General features: G+C 41.9%; 1 protein-coding gene across 1 annotated transcript; it reads right to left on the bottom strand.

The window, feature by feature from the left end:
• Window positions 1-7,612: 7,612 nt before the first annotated feature.
• Window positions 7,613-19,466, bottom strand: LOC143302316 (ADP-ribose pyrophosphatase, mitochondrial-like). The gene is made up of 8 exons (XM_076616927.1): window positions 19,340-19,466; window positions 18,419-18,657; window positions 17,091-17,174; window positions 14,959-15,045; window positions 12,040-12,145; window positions 11,479-11,610; window positions 9,120-9,237; window positions 7,613-8,373 (listed from the first exon to the last, which is right to left on the bottom strand). Exons 1-8 carry the CDS (start codon window positions 19,460-19,462, stop codon window positions 8,261-8,263), a joined length of 1,002 nt encoding a protein of 333 aa, XP_076473042.1. The 5' UTR covers window positions 19,463-19,466; the 3' UTR covers window positions 7,613-8,260.
• Window positions 19,467-21,806: the final 2,340 nt, after the last annotated feature.

Raw genomic sequence — 21,806 nt, 5'->3', positions numbered from 1 at the left:
ATGCGACAAAATTATGTACTCTGAAATCAATCATACTCAAAGCAATCAAATTAGATGTTTGGATGTGGAAATGTAAAGACTTTGGTTACAGTGTAAAGGATTTTCTATTGTTGCTCTACAAAGTCTGAACCACTCATGTCAGAATGGAAAACTGCTAAGAATGTTCCACAAAAAATATACAACACATACTCATGCTTTTGCTAAGAGATAATGAAAACAATGCTATACAGATACTACCAAAAAATCACTTGCATTTTCCATTTAGAAATGAAAACTGAAATTTCTACAGACATCTCAGTACATACCCATATCTTTCCAATTTGAAAATAAAAACAAAACATTTCTACATATCTGACATGTACCTATGCTTTGGTTAAAGGTTAAAGGTGTCATTGCCTTTTGTGGCCATTGGGGCAGTGAAAACACAACCACTGTGTCCAGGGCTCAGTGTAATCCTCTCCGTCCACATTTAACCTTCCCCAACTGAAGTCAGGTACCCACTCATACCTGAGTGATGAAAATCAGGGGCAAGTGCCTTTACCTGGGACACAACACCATGCAGAAATGGAGCCTCGAACCCTCATCTGTGGTGAACACTGGATCAGCAGTCTAATGCCTAACTAATTCACCCATGGAACCTCTTTGTGCATTACCTACAGAAGAAAAGAATTCCCCCACAGATGTCACAACATGAACACCGTGCGTTAACTACAAGAGAAAAAAACACACCTTCAAATATGTCATTATATGAACACATGCTTAACTCCAATAACATGAAAGCACAAGGACCCAGTACTGCATACTGTGGGGGGAAAAAAACCCACCAGAATTCACAAGCTCTTATATAACTGTTACAAAAATGAAAGCACATAGACCTTATAACCCTACAATTAACACATGCTGAGCTAAGAAATTATAGCGCAGAATCAGGCACAGCCGAAGAGAACACAGCAGCAGTGCAGGATCTGCTTTGGTGAGTAGCTTCATGGTGACCTGACATTGGTAGATGCCCCTGGGATGCCTGGCCAGAGCTTGCTGGTTGTTTTTCTTTTTTTGGTTGTTTTTTTTTTTTTTTGGGGGGGGGGGGGGGGGGTTGGCATGCTACTGGGTATCCTCAGTTTCTGCATCATCCTCAATCCTCTGCATTCCACATTACTGGCAACTATTTGTTCCAGTCTGCATTTCCAATCATTAACAACTATTTGTTCAGTGTTTGATTTTCCCCTGTACTTTGATTACGGTAGTGATTGTTCTTTGGCACCTGAAGGACAGCCTGCTTGTAGTCAATGTACATGTGTACAAATATTTACTAAAGACACATGCACATACAACAACAAACGTGATATGAGAAATGACCAAAAAAGAAATAAAAAAAGAAGCTAGCAATGTAATAACAGGAGATAAAATAAATGTTCTGTTTAAAAAAACAACAACAAAACAACAACAACAATCATGAAAAAAAACAATGTTTTATTTTTAAAAAACACAAAAATCTGTTCTTTTCTTTCTTTGTACGCTTAAAACCCACTCCCCACACTCGGCCATATCACAAGACTGAAACACAGAAATAAAAATATACAAATGAAAACAAACAAAACATTTTCATTCCTGATTATGGCACATATATCATTGTGTAAATAACTTCTTTTTTTTGAAAAAATCAAAACAATCAACAGAATCACTTTCACTTTTCCCCTGTGTCTTTGTTTTTTTCCAGAAACAAGATTAAGTTCCCACAGGACAGATTCCCAGCAGAACCTACCAGGATACAAGACTCTAACAAAGATCATCATCACTATCATTAGTGTTGCTTATGGTCCAGCCGACTGCACAGGGCCATATCAGGACTGCCCAACAACACAAATGTCCAGTTTCAGTTTCTGAAGGAGGCGTCACTGCATTCGGACAAATCCATATACGCTACACCACATCTGCAAGGCAGATGCCTGACAGCAGCATAACCCAACATGCTTGTCAAGCCTTGAGTGCATGCTTACTTATTTGTGTACCTATCAGAGTGGATTTCTTTTTACCTAAGTTTGCCAGAGGACAACACTCTTGTTGCCATGGGTTCTTTTTCAGTGCACCAAGAGTGTGCTGCACATGGGACCTCGGTTTATCACCACATCCGAAAGACTAGACACTCAATTTGATTTTCCAGTCAAACTTGGGGGAAAGGGTGTGAGCGGATTTCAAACCCACACCCTCACTGACTCTCTGTATTGGCAGCTGAGCGTCTTAACCATTCTGCCACCTTCCTCCGCAAATGTCCAACCGCGTTAAACAAAAAAACTGTCACATATATAATAAAAAAAATCATTAAGATAAAACTTCAAAACACAATTCATGGCATAGTATCTTAACCATTTACTTCCTTTGGGCAAATAAGATTACTGACAAAAAATCTCTGGTAGAAAAGAGTACAATGTACTTAACACAGTATTCTACTATTCCTATTGTTCAACAATATAAATAACATAATAGTATTCCTATTTTCTTGGATTAAATAAATATTTGAAGTGTAATCTTAGTCAGACTAATATGTGTATACTCCAACAATCATCAGAAACAACGTCAAAGTGAAATGGAAGGAGACTGGCAGTGGGCACTGAACAAGTCCAACAAGGAAAAAACACATCTGCTCAAGAAACCTAATTTCCACTGAAAATGCAAGGTAAAAGGAATTAATCATAAGTTTTGATTTTCTATATTCCACCAGACATCCTGAGCAAGGAAAGTATGCACCAGTAACAAAATGGAAACCAGATCTGAAGTGTTGCAAAAAGACAGTGAAAACAAACGTAGCGTATTGCTGTATTACTATTTCAAAACTATATCTTACAAAACCAAACAGGACACTTGACATTGTTGTTTATAGTCCAACTGACTGCATAGTCAACTGACTGCACATCAAAACTGCCCAACTTAACAAAAAAATTCAAAACCATTAAACTGTAATAAAAACAATAAATAAATAAATAAAAAATTAATTTAGACGATCGCAATTTCTCAACATATTATCTTTACCATTAAGCTCCCTAAGGCAAATAAGACTAGGCTGGTCTGAGGACACCAGCCCTTCAACTTGATTCGTCATCCTCAGATTACAAAAAATTGTAAAATCTATTGACAAAATATTCTTCAAAGGCAAAAAAAGCAAAGAACACTGCTGACCGAACAGCTAGTGCCCATCCCAGTGTTTACAATATCACAACCAGCAAAACAGCACAAACAATACATCACTGGCTTTAAAAGAGAGAAAAAACAAAGTGTTGATGCTTCCTGGAGAAAATAAAGGGGAACATATTGTAAAGGCAGAAACAGCAGACAAACAGTGGATGAAGAAGTAAGACAGAAACAAAGAAACAGAAAAGAGGAAATTTCTGGCACTGTTCTCCGAGAAAGCAAGGATGTTAATTCTACTGAAAGACCCTGACATCCCATGGTGGAGGATCTCAAGTATCCCATATTGTATTGTATTGTATTGTACTGTATTGTACTGTATTGTATTACTAATTTTTGTCAACAGATTTCTCTGTGTGAAATTTGGGCTGCTCTCCCCAGGAAGAGTGCATCGCTACACTGAGAGCGCCACCCATTTCTTTTTGTATTTTTTTCAGCATGCAGGTTTTGTTGTGTTTTTTTGTTTTTTTTGTTTTTTTTTCCCTATCGAAGTGGATCTATCTACAGAACTTTGCCAGGGACGACCCTTTTGTTGCCATGGGTTCTTTTAAATGTGCTAAGTGCATGCTGCACACAGGCTCTCCGTTTATCGTCTCATCCAATGAATAATACTGTGATATTACTATTTCAAAAGGATCCTGACAAACACTGAAAGCTAATGTTAAGTGTCATCATACTATGTACTGTTTCAATCCTATATAAAACTTGTGAAAATAAAACAACATGAAAACTACAATAGAAACTAAACTACAGTAACATGAAAGCAAGCTGTTTCTACAACTGTTGATATCAGTCATGAAAATTCTATCTTTTGTTTCGATGGCATAACTTACAAAGGCGAAAAGTAATATACGTAAAAAATAGACATAAAGTATCTAAACGTAAAATTTCTGGTATGTCCTAAGAAAACAGATTTAAATGAAAACAGTTGCAGACATATGACTGTAAAACTCAGTTTTGCCAGCAATTCTATAAACAGAGAGAGAAAGAGAAAGACAAACAGACAGAGACAGAGGAAATGACATTAATGACGCAGCTAGTTTTTTCAACACACATCTAGTTTTTCATAAATTATTATTCCTTTTGAAAATAAATAAGCATACAAAGCAAATATAACAATGGAAGCTAGGTCTCAAATATTCTAATGGTGCTCTTTCACAAATTTTAAATGACAATGCACACACACATACACACACACACAAACACTGGTGACAGTGGACAAAAGCTCACAAGAGTCAATGACATTTTTGCTACAAGAAAAAAAAAGTGTGTTGGGGGGTGGGGTGGGTGGGAGGACAGATACCAAGGACCTAGAAAACCAGAAACTACCACGACCCTACACACACACTCACACATGAACACACACAGACACACACTTGCATACTATGAACACGAATACAGCTGTTGACAAAGATGACGAGCACACCTGTGCTGACAAAAATTCACATGTAGCCATCCTTTTAAAGCCCAGACTCTGGGCAAGTTCCATGCTGCCTATCTGGATATGAGAGAAATGAACGACTGATATCAGCACAGCAAATAGAGATATACAATCCAAACAAAAAATGAAAGAAAATGAAACAGCCTAGCCTATGCTTGTTTCCCAGCAGCGCCTCCCATGCTTCATGCAGCAACATCCATCATAACAGTAGTTCAGTTCAGTTCAGTTACTCAAGGAGGCGTCACTGCTTTCAGACAAATCTACACATCTACTAAGCAGATGCCTGACCAGCAGCGTAACCCAACACGATCAGTCAGGCCTCGAGGCGTCATAATAACAGCAGTTCAGCACATCAGTTTAACACTATTCTCTTTGAATCAATATAACAAATTGAGTGTTGCACTAAAAGGTGTAGGTTCCACAGCCCTTTACAGCCATCAGTGAATTTATATCCTCTGTGTCTGGGGCTCTGGATAGGAAGGCAGGGCCCAATCCTCTCCTACTGTTTAACCTCCCCCAACCTAAGTCAGGTACCCATTCACACCTGAGTGAGAGGGAGGAAAACTGGAGGAAAGTGCCTTTCCCATGGACACAACCCCATGCTGAAGCAAGTGCATGAACCCTGATCACTGGTGAACACTATTGTGTTTTCATAGTAATTTTATGTGAAATGCATGTGTGCATGCATACTTGCATATGTGTGTGTGAGGGTGGTGGTGTGGCAGGGAGCTGGGAGAGCATGTGTGAGCCACCATTGTTTTCTGTTATTTTCAGATATGAAGTGGCTGATGATTGAATGTCATTTTAACAACCCTTGTCCATACCAAATTCTTCAGTTTAAAGCCAATAAAGAGTCTTGAAGTTGTGAAGAAATCTCAATGGCTAACTGATTCGCCATAGCACCTCTTAAGTACAATGTATTCTTCATTTCTATGTTCTTTCAGTCAGCTTGTAACAGCTTGGCAGCACCCGTCTCCTCTCCAAGTTCTTCACTCACAGACAAATCCCATTAATAAAATGTGGGTCATCTTCACTCCAATACATTTGACTACTGAGTCCTTCTAGGAGCATGATTAAGACACTTTTACTTTACCCTCAGTCAAATGCTTAGTTGCTCTTCCTTTTCATCTCTGTCACTTTCCCCTGTTTCAGTCATCCTATCACCTCTTCCTATCACCCCCATCCACCCACCCAAGAAGTGCATCTACACGCATAGTTGTTTTTGTTGTTGTTGTTGTTGTCGTTGTTGTGTGTGTGTGTGTGTGTGTGTGCGCGCACGTTTTTGTTTTTGTCTAACATCAGTAAATAGTGAAAAGACATTAAACTGAAGACAGAAATACTTCTCTGGACACCTCTGCCCTGACTGGTGGCTGTGGCCCAGGTCATGTGACCAGTGGTGCAGTGCAAACCCCCCACTCATGTGGTTTGGCCCACCAGCTGAAACAGTGTAGCAGGGTGAGGCGCTTGGAGCCAGCACATGTGAGATTTAGGGGATGGATGAGGACCAGTGATGCCTCTCCCTGGTAGAGCGCAGCATTCAGACATCAAATAAAATACAACACAGGCAAAAGAAACAAAACAAAAAAACAACAACAGATTCTAGCACAGAAACAGATTCTAGCAATCTGTCCTTGGTCATGAATGAAAACTTTACCCACATTGCACTATAAGACGTCAACATCAAACACAGATGACTGCTGAATAAGAATAAAACCCCAGCAACTTAACACATCCCCCCAAAAGCAAAGGACACTTTAATCAAAGCAGCCAGATAAGGAACACACAGATTTATAGTAAAACAGGTCATCTTGACACCTGCATCAACAGGAAACCCACAACACTACGTAAGGCATCAAGCACAGCAGACTTCAGTTTTTCAAAAGATTCCAATCTTCAACACAAACAGTATAAAGGGACGGATTAAGATATATAAATGCTGATGTTCTGCAGAATTAATCAAATGAACAAGAAAAAAACCCCCAGAAAACTGACATCCAGAAAGATGACGTTGTCATGCTTGTAATGTCTACTAGCGGTGAACACATCTATCTGTTCTGTGTCCTATATGATCTCCAAAGCATGATTTTAATTGCATGACTGTTGTTTTTCATTAAAACTACAAGCATCTCCTATCTTTATGTTTGGTGTCCTTGCCAACTATGAACATTCCATCTTTACAAAGAAAACATGTTCATGAATGCCCCTTTGCACAAAAAAAAAATATTGTACAGAAATACAGAAAAATATCAATATTGAAATACATAATGAAAATAATTTTTAAAAACACCAGGAGTTCCATTCACATTGCCTCATCTTGATTAATATTGTTCATTAATACAGAAAAAAAACTACTACATCAACAGGACGTTCTATTCACAATGCATCATCTTAACTATTGTACATAAATACAGAAGAAAAAAACCAACAAGAAGTTCTATTAACATTGCCTCATCTTGACGCAAAACAAAGAGCACTGCTAACACTAGTTGGGTTTAAAGCACATGACTGCAGAATATATATACATAGGAGTGAATAATAAATCCAAGCCAAGATGTCTTCGTTTTCTGTAAAGAAATGGAAGAAGTGTCCAAAAACAATCTTGGCCTATCCTTTGAAACTGATTTGTGCTTGGCGTGGGGTAGTGGCTTTAAACATATCTGTATGTAAATAATATCTTGAACACAGTCCACATGACCATTGATCCCTGTATGGCAGGAAAGGTCTCACAGCCCTGCCCCCTCTGGATCTCCTCTTGCAAACAACCACCTTATCTGTGATGACACAGCTGTCTACTCCTCTCCCTCCTCTCTCTTTCTCTCTCCCTCTTCTCTCTCATTCCTCTCTCTTTCTCTCTCTTCTCTCTCATTCCTCTCTCTTTCTCTCTCTCTCTTCTCTCTCATTCCTCTCTCTTTCTCTCTCTCTCTTCTCTCTCATTCCTCTCTCTTTCTCTCTCTCTCTTCTCTCTCCATCACCTCTCTCCCTTCTCTCTCTCTTCTCTCTCCATCACCTCTCTCCCTTCTCTCTCTCTCCCCTCTCCCTTCTCTCTCCATCACCTCTCTCCCTTCTCTCTCTCTCCCCTCTCCCTTCTCTCTCCATCACCTCTCTCCCTTCTCTCTCTCTCCCCTCTCTCTCCATCACCCCTCTCTCTTCTCTCTCCATCACCTCTCTCTCTTCTCTCTCTCTCTTCTCTCTCCATAACTCTCTCTCTTCTCTCTCCCTTCTCTCTCCATCACCTCCCTCTCTTCTCTCTCTCTCTTCTTCCTCTTTCTCTTCTCTCTCCCTCCTCTTTCTCTTGTCTCTCTCTCTCTCTTTTCTCTCCCTCCTCTTTCTCTTGTCTCTCTCTCTTCTCTCCCTATTCTCTTCTCTCTCATCACCTCACTCTCTTTCTCTCCCTCTCCCTCCTACAACCAGGCACAGTCCTCATAACCTTAAACCCATGTAGAAAAGAACAGGTTTCACAGCACTGCCTGTTCTGGATCTCTCTTGTCTCCATGACACAGCTCTATCTCCCTCCTCTCTCTTTCTGTCCCAGACTCCCAGCACAGCACACCCAAAACCACAATAAATCCAACACCGGAGAGGTGGGGGTTGGCGGGTGGGGGAGAGGAGCTGTGAGAGTGATGGTGACTGTCTGTTTTACCAGCTGGCGTTCAGCTTGGTGGCAGTGGTGTGAAGGAAGTCTGTGTGACTGGCAAACAGCTTCAGACTGCTGTCAATGTCAAGCCACTGTACACCCACAGCATCGTCACCTGGCAACACACATACACACACATGCACACACAGGACTTGTTTAAAGGGTGGAGGTGAACACTCATTTCTAATATCACAGGACTGAGGTACTGAAATATAATTTGACCACCCTGAAATGACCTCAACGACACAGGTCCATCAGAGTTTTAGTTTCAGTCCATCAGAACAGTAGGCAATGTGAAGCCTTGATAAACAGACTTAAAAAAAAAAACACTGCAGCTCCACACACACTCAAGCTGTGTGCAGGGGAGAACACAAACACACAACATGAGCAAAATGTGCATCCAAAAATATGCAGGTGTGGACAAGAATCATCCAGACTATGAAAAAGAATGCGCTGACATGCCATAGTACTGTCCCCTGTCATCCCCTCCCATTTTCCACCACTCTAACGGAACTTCATCCTCGAAGTTTCAAGTGCTCAGCACACTGACCCTCAATTATCATCCATGTCAATAGTCTTAACCTCCATCAGTGACAGCAAAAAGTGGCTGCCAGTTACAGTTCCGTTCAGTAAATACTGTGCAACAACCCTGTCAATGATACGAACTGTAACACCTGTTCAGTACCAGAGAATATTGTAAATAAGTGCTTTCCCCTCGCCAGAGATTTTTGAGGATTCAAGGGTAATGAGTATAATGTTTTGTGAAGGAAAATATTCCTGTATCACACCCCCTGTATCTTTATCACAGTCCCTATACCATTATAACAACCCTATCTGTTCATCATATGACATGTGTGGTACCTGCATTCAGCTGGATACAGCCAACGCTGTGCCCGTCTTCATCATGGTAGTTCATCACCACCGTCTCCATCCACGCATTGTCTGTGTTACGTGGGTCGTCCACATAGCCACGGTAGATCTGTACACACCCCACAATATGTACCTTACTTTTTTCTTGTTGGTGTTTTTTTCTGTCCAGGAATGATGGCAGCAATAATAAAAGTAATAGTGATTCTAGTTTTAACTTGGTTTTTGCAAAACTTTTTTTAAGCATTCATGGTACTGATTAGTAAATGCGTAAATGCAACAGGAACATGCAAGTGAAAAAAACCAGCCATACAGACAGGAAAGCATGACTTACCGTAAAGTTTGGTCTATTGAGCGCACTGGTATATAAGCCGCACCCACTAAAATTTGGAAAAAATTAAACTTTATACATACATAAGCCACACTGGCTTATAAGCCGCACTTATTTCCGGTACCAGAACACATACTGATACTACAGAAAAGCTGTCAATACAGTAGGTTATGAAATAAACACAAGCGGGAACAACACAAAGAAAAGCAAGCGAAAATACTGCTTGTGCCACAAAAAAATAATAAATAAACACAACGAAAATAAGATCCATAATTTAGGGATAGTCACATTTATTCAACGTCATCCTCCTCACTGAATCCACTGAAATCTTCGTTTTCAGTGTCCCAGTTGAAGAGCACCAGCACAGCTTCCTCCGCCATCTTGTCACTGACTTCAGCCTCGCTTTCACTTCATGAACATGAAGGTGGAGGTCGCTGCTGGTTCGTCGCTTGCACTGTCGTCTGCTAGATCGATCGCCTTCAATTTGAAGGCTGCATCATAGGCATAACGTCGCTTTTCGGCATGATGAGGGTGTACGCTTGAGCAGAGTAGAACTGAAGGCTTTAATGTGTACGGATTTGATTTATAAAACGTGAACAGTTAGCACACTATCCTGAAGCTCATCCAAAAATTCATGGACAGAAATCATGATTTTGGTGAGTTGAAGGGCAGCTAAGAATAGACGAGAACATGGTGCTCCTGGGATTGTTAAAATCCTCAAATAAGCCGCATCATTGTATAAGCCGCAGAAGTTGAAGCTGGAGTAAAAAGTCGCGGCTTATAGACCGAACTTTACGGTATATTACTATAGCATGACACATCTGCATAATCCTATATAACATGTTATCCACACAACTATAACATTTCTTGACAAACTCCTCCATCCATAATGTTACAGTACATGTGTGTGCATCCACACCTGTCACATATGATCTGCAAAGCCAGAAAGGCACCACACCACAGTTGACTGGTGAGAGTGCTGGCCTTTCAATGCCAGGGTCTGAGGTTTGATTCCAGTATCAGCACCAGGTAGTTATGGAGGTAAGATTCTTCTGATCTCCTGAGTAAACCTGTGAAGACCTGCTTGTGCCTTCATCAACTTTGCACGTTAGATATCCCAAAATGCATGTCAGTGTTTGGTGCATTATGGAACACAAACTTACCCAGTACACACCCCTGCAATCCCCGAAAATAAACAACAGAAAAAAAAAAAAAGGCTATTTACATGGTGAGGCAACAATTGCCACGCACGTGAAAGATCACTTGTAGATATGTGTGAATGGTGCGGACAGGGGGAAGATAAGGAGTGGGGTGAGATTGTCATGGTGGAGGTTGGGGGGGGGGGGGGGGGACAAAAAAAAAAAGAACTAATGTCACTGGGGTGAGAAAGGAGGGACAGGGGAGTGTGGAGGGACAAAGGACATGTATTCACCAACATGAAAATTAACAAGCTGAACAGAAGACCATCACTACAGTCGCCCACACTCTACTTTTCCTTGTCATGCTTGTGTGTGCATGAGAGAACACAGGTTCATGCAAACATAGACAGAACCTTATTCTACATGTACAAACCACATTTATCCTTAGTTTGACTGGAAAATCAAACTAGTTTCTAGTCATTCAGATGTGATGATAAAGTGAGATCCTGTGTGCAGCATGCACTTGGCATACTGAAAAAGAACCCATGGCAACAAAAGGGTTGTCCTTGGGCAAAATTCTGAGGAACAAATCCACTCTGAAAAGCACACAAATACATGTGCATGCACTGAAGGCCTGACTAGTTTGTTGGATTATGCTACTGGTCAGGCCTGACTAGTTCGTTGGATTATGCTACTGGTCAGGCCTGACTAGTTCATTGGATTATGCTACTGGTCAGGCCTGACTAGTTCATTGGATTATGCTACTGGTCAGGCATGTGCCTCACAGATGTGGTGTAGCGTATAATATGGATTTGTCCAAACGCAGTGACGCTTTCTTGAGGAACTGAAACTGAGGATACCACGTCCTGTGATCTGTTCTGACCTCAGTGCCGCGTGTGAAGAGGGCGTCGATGTTGGCCTTGTTGGCCACTGGGACCTGCAGGCTGTTCAGAGCTTCCTCCCCAAACTCTCGTTTCAGGGTGGCTGTCACTGTCTCCCCAGGGTCCACCATCCCCTGTCAACACATGGCGTCACAGCGTCCATGGTGGTGGTGATGGTGGTAGTGGTGGTTGTCACAGTGGTGATGGTGGTGGTGATGGTGGTGGTGGTGATGGGATGACAGAAGTGGTGATCATGAAGGTGATAGTGGCGATTTTAAGGGTGCAGACAAAGAATGTAATGATTGCCTTATTCATAAGAATCATTACCTTTGTCATCATTATCAACGTCTTTATCCAAATAAATTGTAATTAAAAAGTTTGTGTATATAAATGAACACACACACAGGCACACAACACACACACACACTCACAACACACACACACACAAACACACACAGGGAACACACACACGCACACACACACACACACACAGGGAACACACACACACACACATACAGGGAACACACACAGTGAACACACACACACACACACAATCATCTCACCCCAGGTATGGCCCAGTCCTTGGTGTCTCGTCTCTGAACAGCCACAAACTGGGCCACTCTGCGACCTGATTTTTCCTGGATCTTACCCTGAGAGTCACGCTTCCACCTGAAAGAGAGGACCTTTTGCTTTGAACGATGTCATGAGTGTATGCAGTAAAATTGTGGGAGTGAAACAAGCTAGTATCCAAGAGCTGTATGAAAGTCGAGTGGTTAAAAAAAGCAGGCAGATAGCAACTGACGACACATATTTTAGCAAAGTATTATGAGCTATTGCCATCAGGACGACGCTACAGAACTTTTAAGTTGAAATCCAGAGCTCTGAAGACTTTTATTCCATGTTCAATCCACCTTTTAAATTCTTGAGAACTGTGTGTGTGTGTGTGTGTGTGCGCACGCGCACTCTCATGTGAGACGTGTGAAAGTCCGTGCATGAGAGGCTGTAACTTGTTCTAGTTGTGGTGTGTGTGTGTGTGTGTGTGTGTGTTTACTGAGCTTAAAATGTGACAATTGGTTATAATGAATGTGCAATATGTAGGAAGCATAATGTGCAATATGCAGGATGAATGTACAATGAATATGTCTAATGCTAACGTCCATATTCTAAATATATTTCTGTTTAATAATTATGATGTAATAATTAATTGCAATGTTTTTAAAAGCGAATATGTGAAATGCTTTTATTTGAGAACATATGTTTATTACTCTTGTTTAATCAAGTTAAACGCGTGTGTGGGGTGGGGGTGGGGGGTGCGGTGCGGGTGTGTGCTGATTATCTGGTTGTGGTTTTCCGCAATTCATCTTTATTCTTGTCTTATCTGTCTATTATAATCAATGTGCAGTATAGTAGGCTATGTTTATAATTATATTCAAATAATGTTTCTTAATTCTTTCTGTTTTTACATTAAGAATACTAGTTATTACCTGCAGTGTGTGGATGTATGTATGAAACGATGTATGTGATTTTTTTTTTTTTTACATTTGTATCTTCGTAATATTTGTAGGGGCTGTTGTTGGCTTTTACAGTTATGGTCCCCATGTTGTTTACTTGTCTATGTTGTGATAATGCACCTGACCAAATTTCTCCAGTTGGAGATAATAAAGTTATTCTTATCTTATCTTATCTTATAACAGTGATAAGAAACTCTAGGGAGAGCTGGACAGTACAAGGTCTTCAGAGAAGAAGCCCCCCTCAGTCAAGTGTTTCGGCCCTTAACTCCTTACACTCTAAGAGGGCCGGGCCGCACCCAGCTCACACCTGGATGCCCTTGTATTGCCGCCTTTTTTTTTTCCCCTTGTCCTCAGCAGGTTTGAACCCGCACCTCCAGGGTGGTCACCACTTCAGAACTGAGTCACCTTTTCTGGCAGACGTTTTAACCACTGAGCCATTGTACACCTAGTTTGAGTTGGGAAATTTAATCCTTATGAAGTTTATTTTCATTCCTCCTCGACCAGATCCATCTGGAACTCTTTTCTGCTGCTTCTGCCATTGCCTTGAGAGCTCATGTCCTCTCTCTGCCAGAAATCGACAGCTGTTTCATGAGGCTGTAGGCAGATGCGCCCACAAATTCTCTTGCACCAGTCTCTATGGCGAGGACTTTGGCTTGGAAGCCAGATTCTCTCAGGCCGCTGGCTAGACTTGCATACTTCTTGGTCTTGTAGATGTGGGCTTCCTCCATTCTGCTTTCATATGGCACAGTGAGCTCAATCAGAATTGCTTGTTTCGTTGCCTTGGAGTGGAGTACCATGTCAGGTCTCATGCCGCTCTTGCTGATGATTTCCAGGTGTTTCTTCCCCTCTGGTAGGTCAACTGTGCATTCCCAATCTTCGGCACCATCAAACAGCCCAAGTTTCCACGGTTATGAAGATGCTTCACAAGGCTGTTCTGTCATAATATATTCTAGCGTCAACCAGTCTGAGAGATGCAGGCACCTGTAGTGTTGGTCAGGAAATTAGAACAACAGTCAAAAAGACACATCCAGATCCATGAAGAAGATATGTGTGGTCCCAGTTTTCTTATCTGAGCCCAAATAACACTCAGTTCTTGGTAGGTGCTGGCCATAGGATGAAAATCTCACTTTTGATGGGTATCAAACCTGTGTCCTCCCACCTGTGAGTCCATGATGCTAACAACTTTACCATGGTGGCTGGTTACTTCTCATTTACTTCTGACTCGAGTCAACCAGGAAAGAAAAGAAGAAAAAAAAAAAGGACTATGCTGCCAAACAGACAAGAAATAACTACTTTCATGCAGAGTCTAATCATGTATTCAGTGGTAACAATTGTAAATACATAACACTTTCAAATATCTCAAGGCACTTTACAATACTTACAACAATCAAGACAAAAGCCATAACACACACACACACACACACACACACACACACACATGTGGAAGAAACACATGTGACCCACAGACTACTGTGTATGGGATGGACACTGCCCCAATCATACTGTGACTGTTTCTTACCATCAACAAGAATTATTTCTCACCAGCTGTCAACTATGTGTCTTTTCAGCCACTTTTATTAAAAAGTCTGATGAATTCCCAAAGGATCACACCCATTGTGAGTGAGTGTGTGTGTGTGAGTGTGTGTGCGAGCGAGTGTGAGTGTGTGAGTGTAAGTGTGTGAGTGTGCATGTGTGTGTGTGTGTGTGTGTGTGTGTGTGTATGTGTGTGTGCGAGTGTGAGTGTGTACATACGTGTGTGTGTGTGTGTGTGTGTGTGTGTGTGTGTATGTGTGTGTATGTGTGTGTGCGAGTGTGAGTGTGAGTGTGTACATACGTGTGTGTGTGTGTGTGTGTGTGTGTGTGTGTGCATGTGTGTGTGTGTGTGTATGCTGAAATGAATGAATGTTTACTTTTCTAGTCAGCTTGCACTGAAAGGACAATAAACAAGTGAGAAGAAGTGGAGGTGCTCACCTGGTGACAATGGGGTCGGCAGCATGGTTGGGTCCCCACCGTCCAAGCCGCCCTCTGCCTGTCACCCCTGTCCTGCCCATGGGGTTCCTGAATTTTGCAGAGATGGTGGACACTTTATACTTTCAGTTTCTGTTTCAGGGGGGTGTCAAGGTGTATGGACTGATCCATTTACACTACACTACATCTGTGGAGTGATGGCCTAGAGGTAAGCTGTCCGCCTAGGAACAGAGAGAATCTGAGCGCACTGGTTCAAATCCCGGCACAGTTGCCAGTATTTTCTCCCCCTCCACTAGACCTTGAGTGGTGGTCTGGATGCTAGCCATTTCAAAGAGATGATAAACCAAGGTCCCATGTGCAGCATGCACTTAGAGCATGTAAAAGAACTCACAGCAACAAAGAGTTTGTCCCTGGCAAAATTCTGCAGAAAAATCCATTTCGATAGGAAAACATAAACAAATCTGCATGCAGGAAATAAAAAAAAAAAAGGGTGGCGCTCTCAGTGTAGCGATGCACTCTACAACCGCCCGAATTTCACACTGAGAAATCTGTTGTGACAAAAAAAGAGTAATACAAATAATAATACAAATAAAACAACAACAAAAAACGGAAAAAGGAAGCAGACGTCTGATCTGTGCACAGACCCAACATGCTGGTCAAGACCTTGACAGCCTAGTGAAATAAAGTCCATTTCATACAACACTGATGCTATAAAGATAACAATGTATGCACATACCTGTATTTATTTCACAGTTTTGAGAAGATAATGATTACATTATCAATATTAATATCAGTGTACATATTTTTCCAACAAAATAACTAATGTTGATTTCTTCCGGCAGCTTTCCTTCTTCTGAAAGGCTGCCTGTTGAGAGTCTTCATGAAACTTGTTTGAAATCTGGCTTCCAGCATATCTTGAGACACAGATATGTTGATGGAATCTTTTTCAGAGCTAAAGGATTCTGTGATGCTGATGCCATGTTCAGTCTCCTTGATGTCAAGCCAATCATGTTCTTTCCACACTCACCGCAACAGTATATACACATACAGTTTGCTTGATGCATTTTGGTGCATGTAAGTGTAACATTGATCCCATGTGTGATGCAGAATATTATGTGTTTTATAAAGCATCTACAGCAGTTTTCTGGAAAGAGCGCTAGCTAAATAAACATCTATTATCATTACATACTGTTAATACACTCAGGAAAGAAAATGACATACAATGCACTGTTCTTGTGTGTCTCACTTCGTAGCTCTGCAAGTGTTCCTATGCCAAAGTTGTTGTTACAAGATCTTTATGAGCAACAAAGACATAAATATTCTATGGAATAAAATATACACCTCTGCTTGTGGAAGTGATCCAAAGTTTGATAGCTTCCTGTGTGAGGGACGACTTGTCACACACTCTTCACAACAGAATGATAGCACATACCATCACATACACAGCACTCCGTGGAAGGAAGGCCTGATGATACTGTGTCTTACAAGGAAGCCAGTGTCCATAGGTTTGAGTCTCATGTATGGATCAGGAATTTTACTCCCCCATCCACTAGACCTTGACTGTTGGTCTGGGTGCTAGTCACTCAAATGAGACAATAAAGCGAGGTCCCCTGTGCAGCATGTGCTTAATGCATGTAAAATAACCCATGGCAACAAAAGGATTGTCGCTGGCAAAATTCTCTAGAAAAATCTACTTTAATGGTAACAAACACTTGCAGACAGAAAAAATGAAGTCTTCTTTTTCTTCTTCATTCGTGGGTTGCAACTCCCAAATTCACCCGTATGTACATGAGTGGGCTTTCACGTGTATGACTGTTTTTACCCTGCCATGTAGGCAGCCATACTCCGTTCTCAGGGGTGAAAAGAAGTAAATTTTGTGGGTTGCGCAGCAATGTAGTGATGTGCTCTCTCTGGGCAGAGCAGCCTGAATTTCACACAGAAATATGTTGTGACAAACCAATAATGCAGTTCAATACAATACATTGCTTGTGAGTCTCACCTATGACAGTTATCCACAATGTGTAATCTTCCTTTTGAAACCACAGCACAGCGTCCACCCACACATTCTTCAAATGCAGCAATAATTGAAACACACTCAGTGCACACAGCAACACATGCTGCAGTGCAGATCTCACCTGGGGCATTTGTCCACCACCTCATAGCGTCCCGTGTGACTCCTGCGGTCCACCTTTCCGTCCAGGCTGTTCCATTTAGGGATCCTGGGGGGTGGGGCATAGGTTTTTGCATCAGTTTTACATGCACTCACTTATTTCATATCACACACACACACACACATTCACATATATATACACAGTCATTCACACACACACACACACATTACTATGACTACCACTACTCCTACCACCACTTCAATACCACCACAACTGGCACCACCTCACAACATTCCACAATCAACCATACCCAGCATATTTCTCCTTACAAACACGAACAAAATCTCCACCCACTGGCCCAGTGGCTTGTGCATCAACCAATAAAGTAAGGCTAAACAAAAACCAGGTTTGAATCAAGTGGACACAATCTTTTTTCTTTTTTTCTATCCCTTTCTCCTACAAGATTTTGAATGAACATCTGGGGTGCCAATCTTTCAGGAGGATGAAATCCAAAACAAAACAGCTGTGTGAACTATGAACTTAAGGGGCAGTGAAATCATATCCACTGCGTCTAGTGCTCAGCGTAGTAAGATGGGGAGCATTCCTTTCCTTCTACCGTAACCTTCCTGGACTGATGTTAGCTACCTGTTCCTATCTACAATGTCTGGCCTACTTTCAGTGTTGAATGTGTGGATGACAATACAAACAAAATACAACAGAACACAACACAATGAAGTGCAGTGTGCAATGCTGTGCAAAGCAAAGCAAATCAATAAAATGAAACATCACATCACTATCACACAATACCAATGAGACAAACTTTTTTTTACATTCTCTCTCTCTCTCTCTCCATTCATATGGGGCCATGGCCTTAAATGAACAAATCGTCTGAATTTAAATATGAATTTCTCTCTCTCCAATTCATTAGGGTTTACTTTACATGTATCTGTTTGTTTGCCACCCTCACATCCCCCACTCCCTTCTCCCATGCCACTCTATGAGTCATTCTTTTTTTTCTTTTTCTTTTTTTTTTAGGGGGGTGGGGGATGGGGGGGTGGTGGTGTTTCTTTTGCTGTCTAATATCACTCAAAGTGTAAAGACATAAAACTGAGGAATAACTACTACTAGTACTACTAACACTCACTGAGCACTCTCAATTCTCACGTCCACCCCCTCCACCTCACACCCCCTTTTGTTTGGTTTTTTTGGGGGGGAGTTGGTTTAGTTGTTGTTTTTTGTGGTTCAATACATATATCATTCAAAGTGAAAATATGTAAAAAAAATAAAAAATAAAAAAATAAAAAAATAAAAAAATTAGGACTACTGCTACAAGTTCTGCATCAAACACTCACGGAGTGTTCTCAGTTCTCACATCCACGTCAGCCCACACTGGCCCAGCCAGCACACCGGGGGATGTGTAGTCCACTGGCTTGTAGTCTGGGAACCTCGTCCTCCATGCTACCTTGTCATCTGGCACTTTGAAGCGTCGGACGTCCTTGCTGCCAGGGTATATCTCGCAGCGAGCGTTGGTGTGCAGCCTGCTCCTGGGCACTGTTGGTTTGGAGGCAGAGCCTCCCATCCCTTTAGCCAACTGGGCAACAGAATGGAATCACACTGCTGTCATTTGCACACACACACACACACACACACACTATTGGTTTGAAGGCAGAGCCTCCCATCATCCCTTTAGCCAACTGGGGAACAGAATGGATCACACTGCTGTCAGTTGTGTACACACACACACATACACACACACCTCCGCCCCCTTTTATTGATTTTTTTTTTTTTTTTTTTTTCATATTTAACCAAAACCATACTATCATCTCAGTTGAACGCGCTCTCCGAAATCCACTGGGACGATAGCACAAATGACCAGTGCAACGTGAATATCTTGATCTTAAGATTAAAGTATTCAACAGATCCAATGTGAAAACTTTTTTTTCGGGTATAATAGCACTTCAGCATCCTAAATTCAGCTCGATAATTTAGGATGCTAAAGCGCGATTCATTCCGGTCATTCCGTCCCATTTTAGCATCCTAAATTCAGCTCCATGAATTTTGGATGAGAAAGTGCGACATATAAAACCTGTCCTTCCTGAAAAGGCTCTACACTTACAGTCGCCTATCGTGTTTCGTCATTTAAGTCTGGATCATGGACCATGCGCCTGTCATCACTTCGGAGTTCATGAGTCCGAAAAGAATGTATCAGCTACAATTAGTCTCCACCGAGTTGTCTCAAGTATATTTGATCGAATATTACAAATAAAACCAACCTGACAGCAGCCCAAATCCCAACCATTAGCAGAGGGCTTAAAAAGTCGATGGGTGTGTGTTGAATAAATTAGCCCAACCCGGGTGGCAGACGACAGGATTGTTGTCATTCGCGATGGACTCATAATTTTCTTTCACACGAAGGGAGGCAATTCAAAACAAAAATGGTGGACCGGTCTCGATAACTTCGACATTCATCATTGAACTTTAGAAAGTGGATGATATCAACAAAACAAATGAAGATACCTGTGTAGTACAAGTAATCATCGAAGGCAGAAACTACCATCTGTTTATGTTCCAAAACGTTAAACCTCCCCTCCCAAGAATGAAATAACGGGGAAGGAGGGGTGGGTGTGGGACGGGCGAGGGAGGAACAATTATAATAATATTATTATTACGAACATTGATCATTCATAATTATATTATACAAAGATTCATTATCATTACCACCCTTGGTGCGTCACTGAGTTTGACATTTTGTGTCCGATGGTCTCAGGTATTTCTTTGACCCATCCTCGGACTTTTGAATAGATTTATTTCCAAGTCAGTGGACCCACGCACATGGTAAGCTGTTGGAATCCGGGCCCGTTGAGAACGACGTACTTATAACTGACCGAAGGGTCAACCGACCAGTCGTTGATCTATCAAAATCTGTAAGACCGTCTCGAGGACCAAGTTTTGTGGGTGCGGCGCTTGTGTTTACACAGCGAAGCAGGCTTACCATGCTTTACCATGCCGGGCTTATTTCGCATTATATCATGCACGGTAGATCGATCTCCTCTCTTCCTCATTTTTTGTGAACCGCTTGTCTACAGAGAGAGAGAGAGAGAGAGATTATCTGAATAGGGTAAAGGATCAAAGCACAGTGTATTTGCATCCCACTGCATGGGCTAAGAAAATTGAAATGGAAAAGTTTGTTTCAGTTGTGTGTAGTGTGTTTTTACTTTTTTGTTTGTTTTGTTTTGAAGTGAGAGCCAAACTAGCAACATCAGAGAGAGAGAGACAGAGAATGAGACAGAGACAGAAAAAGCAGGAGGACGTAGAGTGAACAAGGACAAAACAAATTAGTACAACTTGATGAAAACGAATATCGTTCACTATAACAACAACACTGAATAACTGGCTGACAACTACTGGTAATGATAATCACCATTGTCATCATGACAGCAACAATCAGTAATAATGATAACAATAATGAACTGAAGTAGCCCCACTGAGGACCTTAACGTAATTCACCACGCTAATTAACGATTCAGTGTAATAATTTTGATCAGTTGATTAATTGATTGACTGAGTTGATTATATGGATACTTACATAGCGCATATCCTCGGTTGGAGACCAAGCTCTAAGCACTTTACAAGTACGGGGTCATTTACACTGGCAACAGACTGTCTACCTGGGTAGAGCCAATTGACGGCTGCGACTTGGAGTGGGCGTTCATCATTCGCGGTTTCCAGGCTGTGTCATTCAACATGATTCTCAGTCGACTGACATGACCGTGAAAATCATATACGCATATAACTATACTGATGCAAGCCAATGGGCGATTTCCTTTACTGTTTGGAGACAATCCTCCCAGTGGGTGCAACCTTGCCGTGGTTGGGGGGCTTGCGTGTCTCAATAACCCTGAGAGCTATGCTGGCGGGAGATTCGTCTCCTGGTAGGGCCACCCAAGTCAGACAGGTCAAAGGGTAGAGACCAGACGAATAGTACCCACTGGTCCTCCAGGTTGGGGGTTTGAATTAGGCTAACAACCCGGTTCTGTAAAAAGAAGACTGTTACAGAAACTGCAACAACAAACTCTGAGAACTGCTTGGTCCAGGAGGGGTACTCTCTGGTAGAGCCCATGACGCGAGCTGGTGAAAGCCCTTGGGAAGCCAGTGCGCCGACAACTCTTCTGACGACCAAGGCCAAAACCAGGATAGGGACCTGGAACATCAGAACCCTATACGAGACAGGCAAAACAGCTCAAGTCTGTCGTGAGATGCAAAGGTACAACTTGAAGATTCTAGGCCTATGTGAGACAAGATGGACTGGATCAGGAAGAATGCAACTAGTGAGTGGAGACACCATCATCCACTCTGGACAGGAAGAAGGCCAACCCCACACCCACGGAGTAGCGTTGCTGATGACACCCGAAGCAACACGAGCACTGCTGTCCTGGGAGCCTATGTCACCAAGGATCCTCACGGCACGCTTCAATTCAAAGGGCAGGAAAGTTACCATCATTCAGTGCTACGCCCCTACCAACGTGGCAGTCATCAAAGAGAAGGATGATTTTTACCAACAAGTCCAAGCAGTCATAGACAAGACACCCAAAAGAGATATGAAGATCCTCATGGGAGACCTGAATGCCAAGGTAGGCGCCGACAACACAAACAGAGAGCTCATCATGGGCAGACACGGCACTGGAGTACAGAATAAGAATGGAGAACTTTTCATGGAGTTCTGCACCTTCAATGACCTGG

This window comes from Babylonia areolata, chromosome 29, assembly GCF_041734735.1.
Source record: "Babylonia areolata isolate BAREFJ2019XMU chromosome 29, ASM4173473v1, whole genome shotgun sequence".
Taxonomy (NCBI): domain Eukaryota; kingdom Metazoa; phylum Mollusca; class Gastropoda; order Neogastropoda; family Buccinidae; genus Babylonia; species Babylonia areolata.
This window is presented reverse-complemented; position numbering and strand designations above follow the sequence as displayed.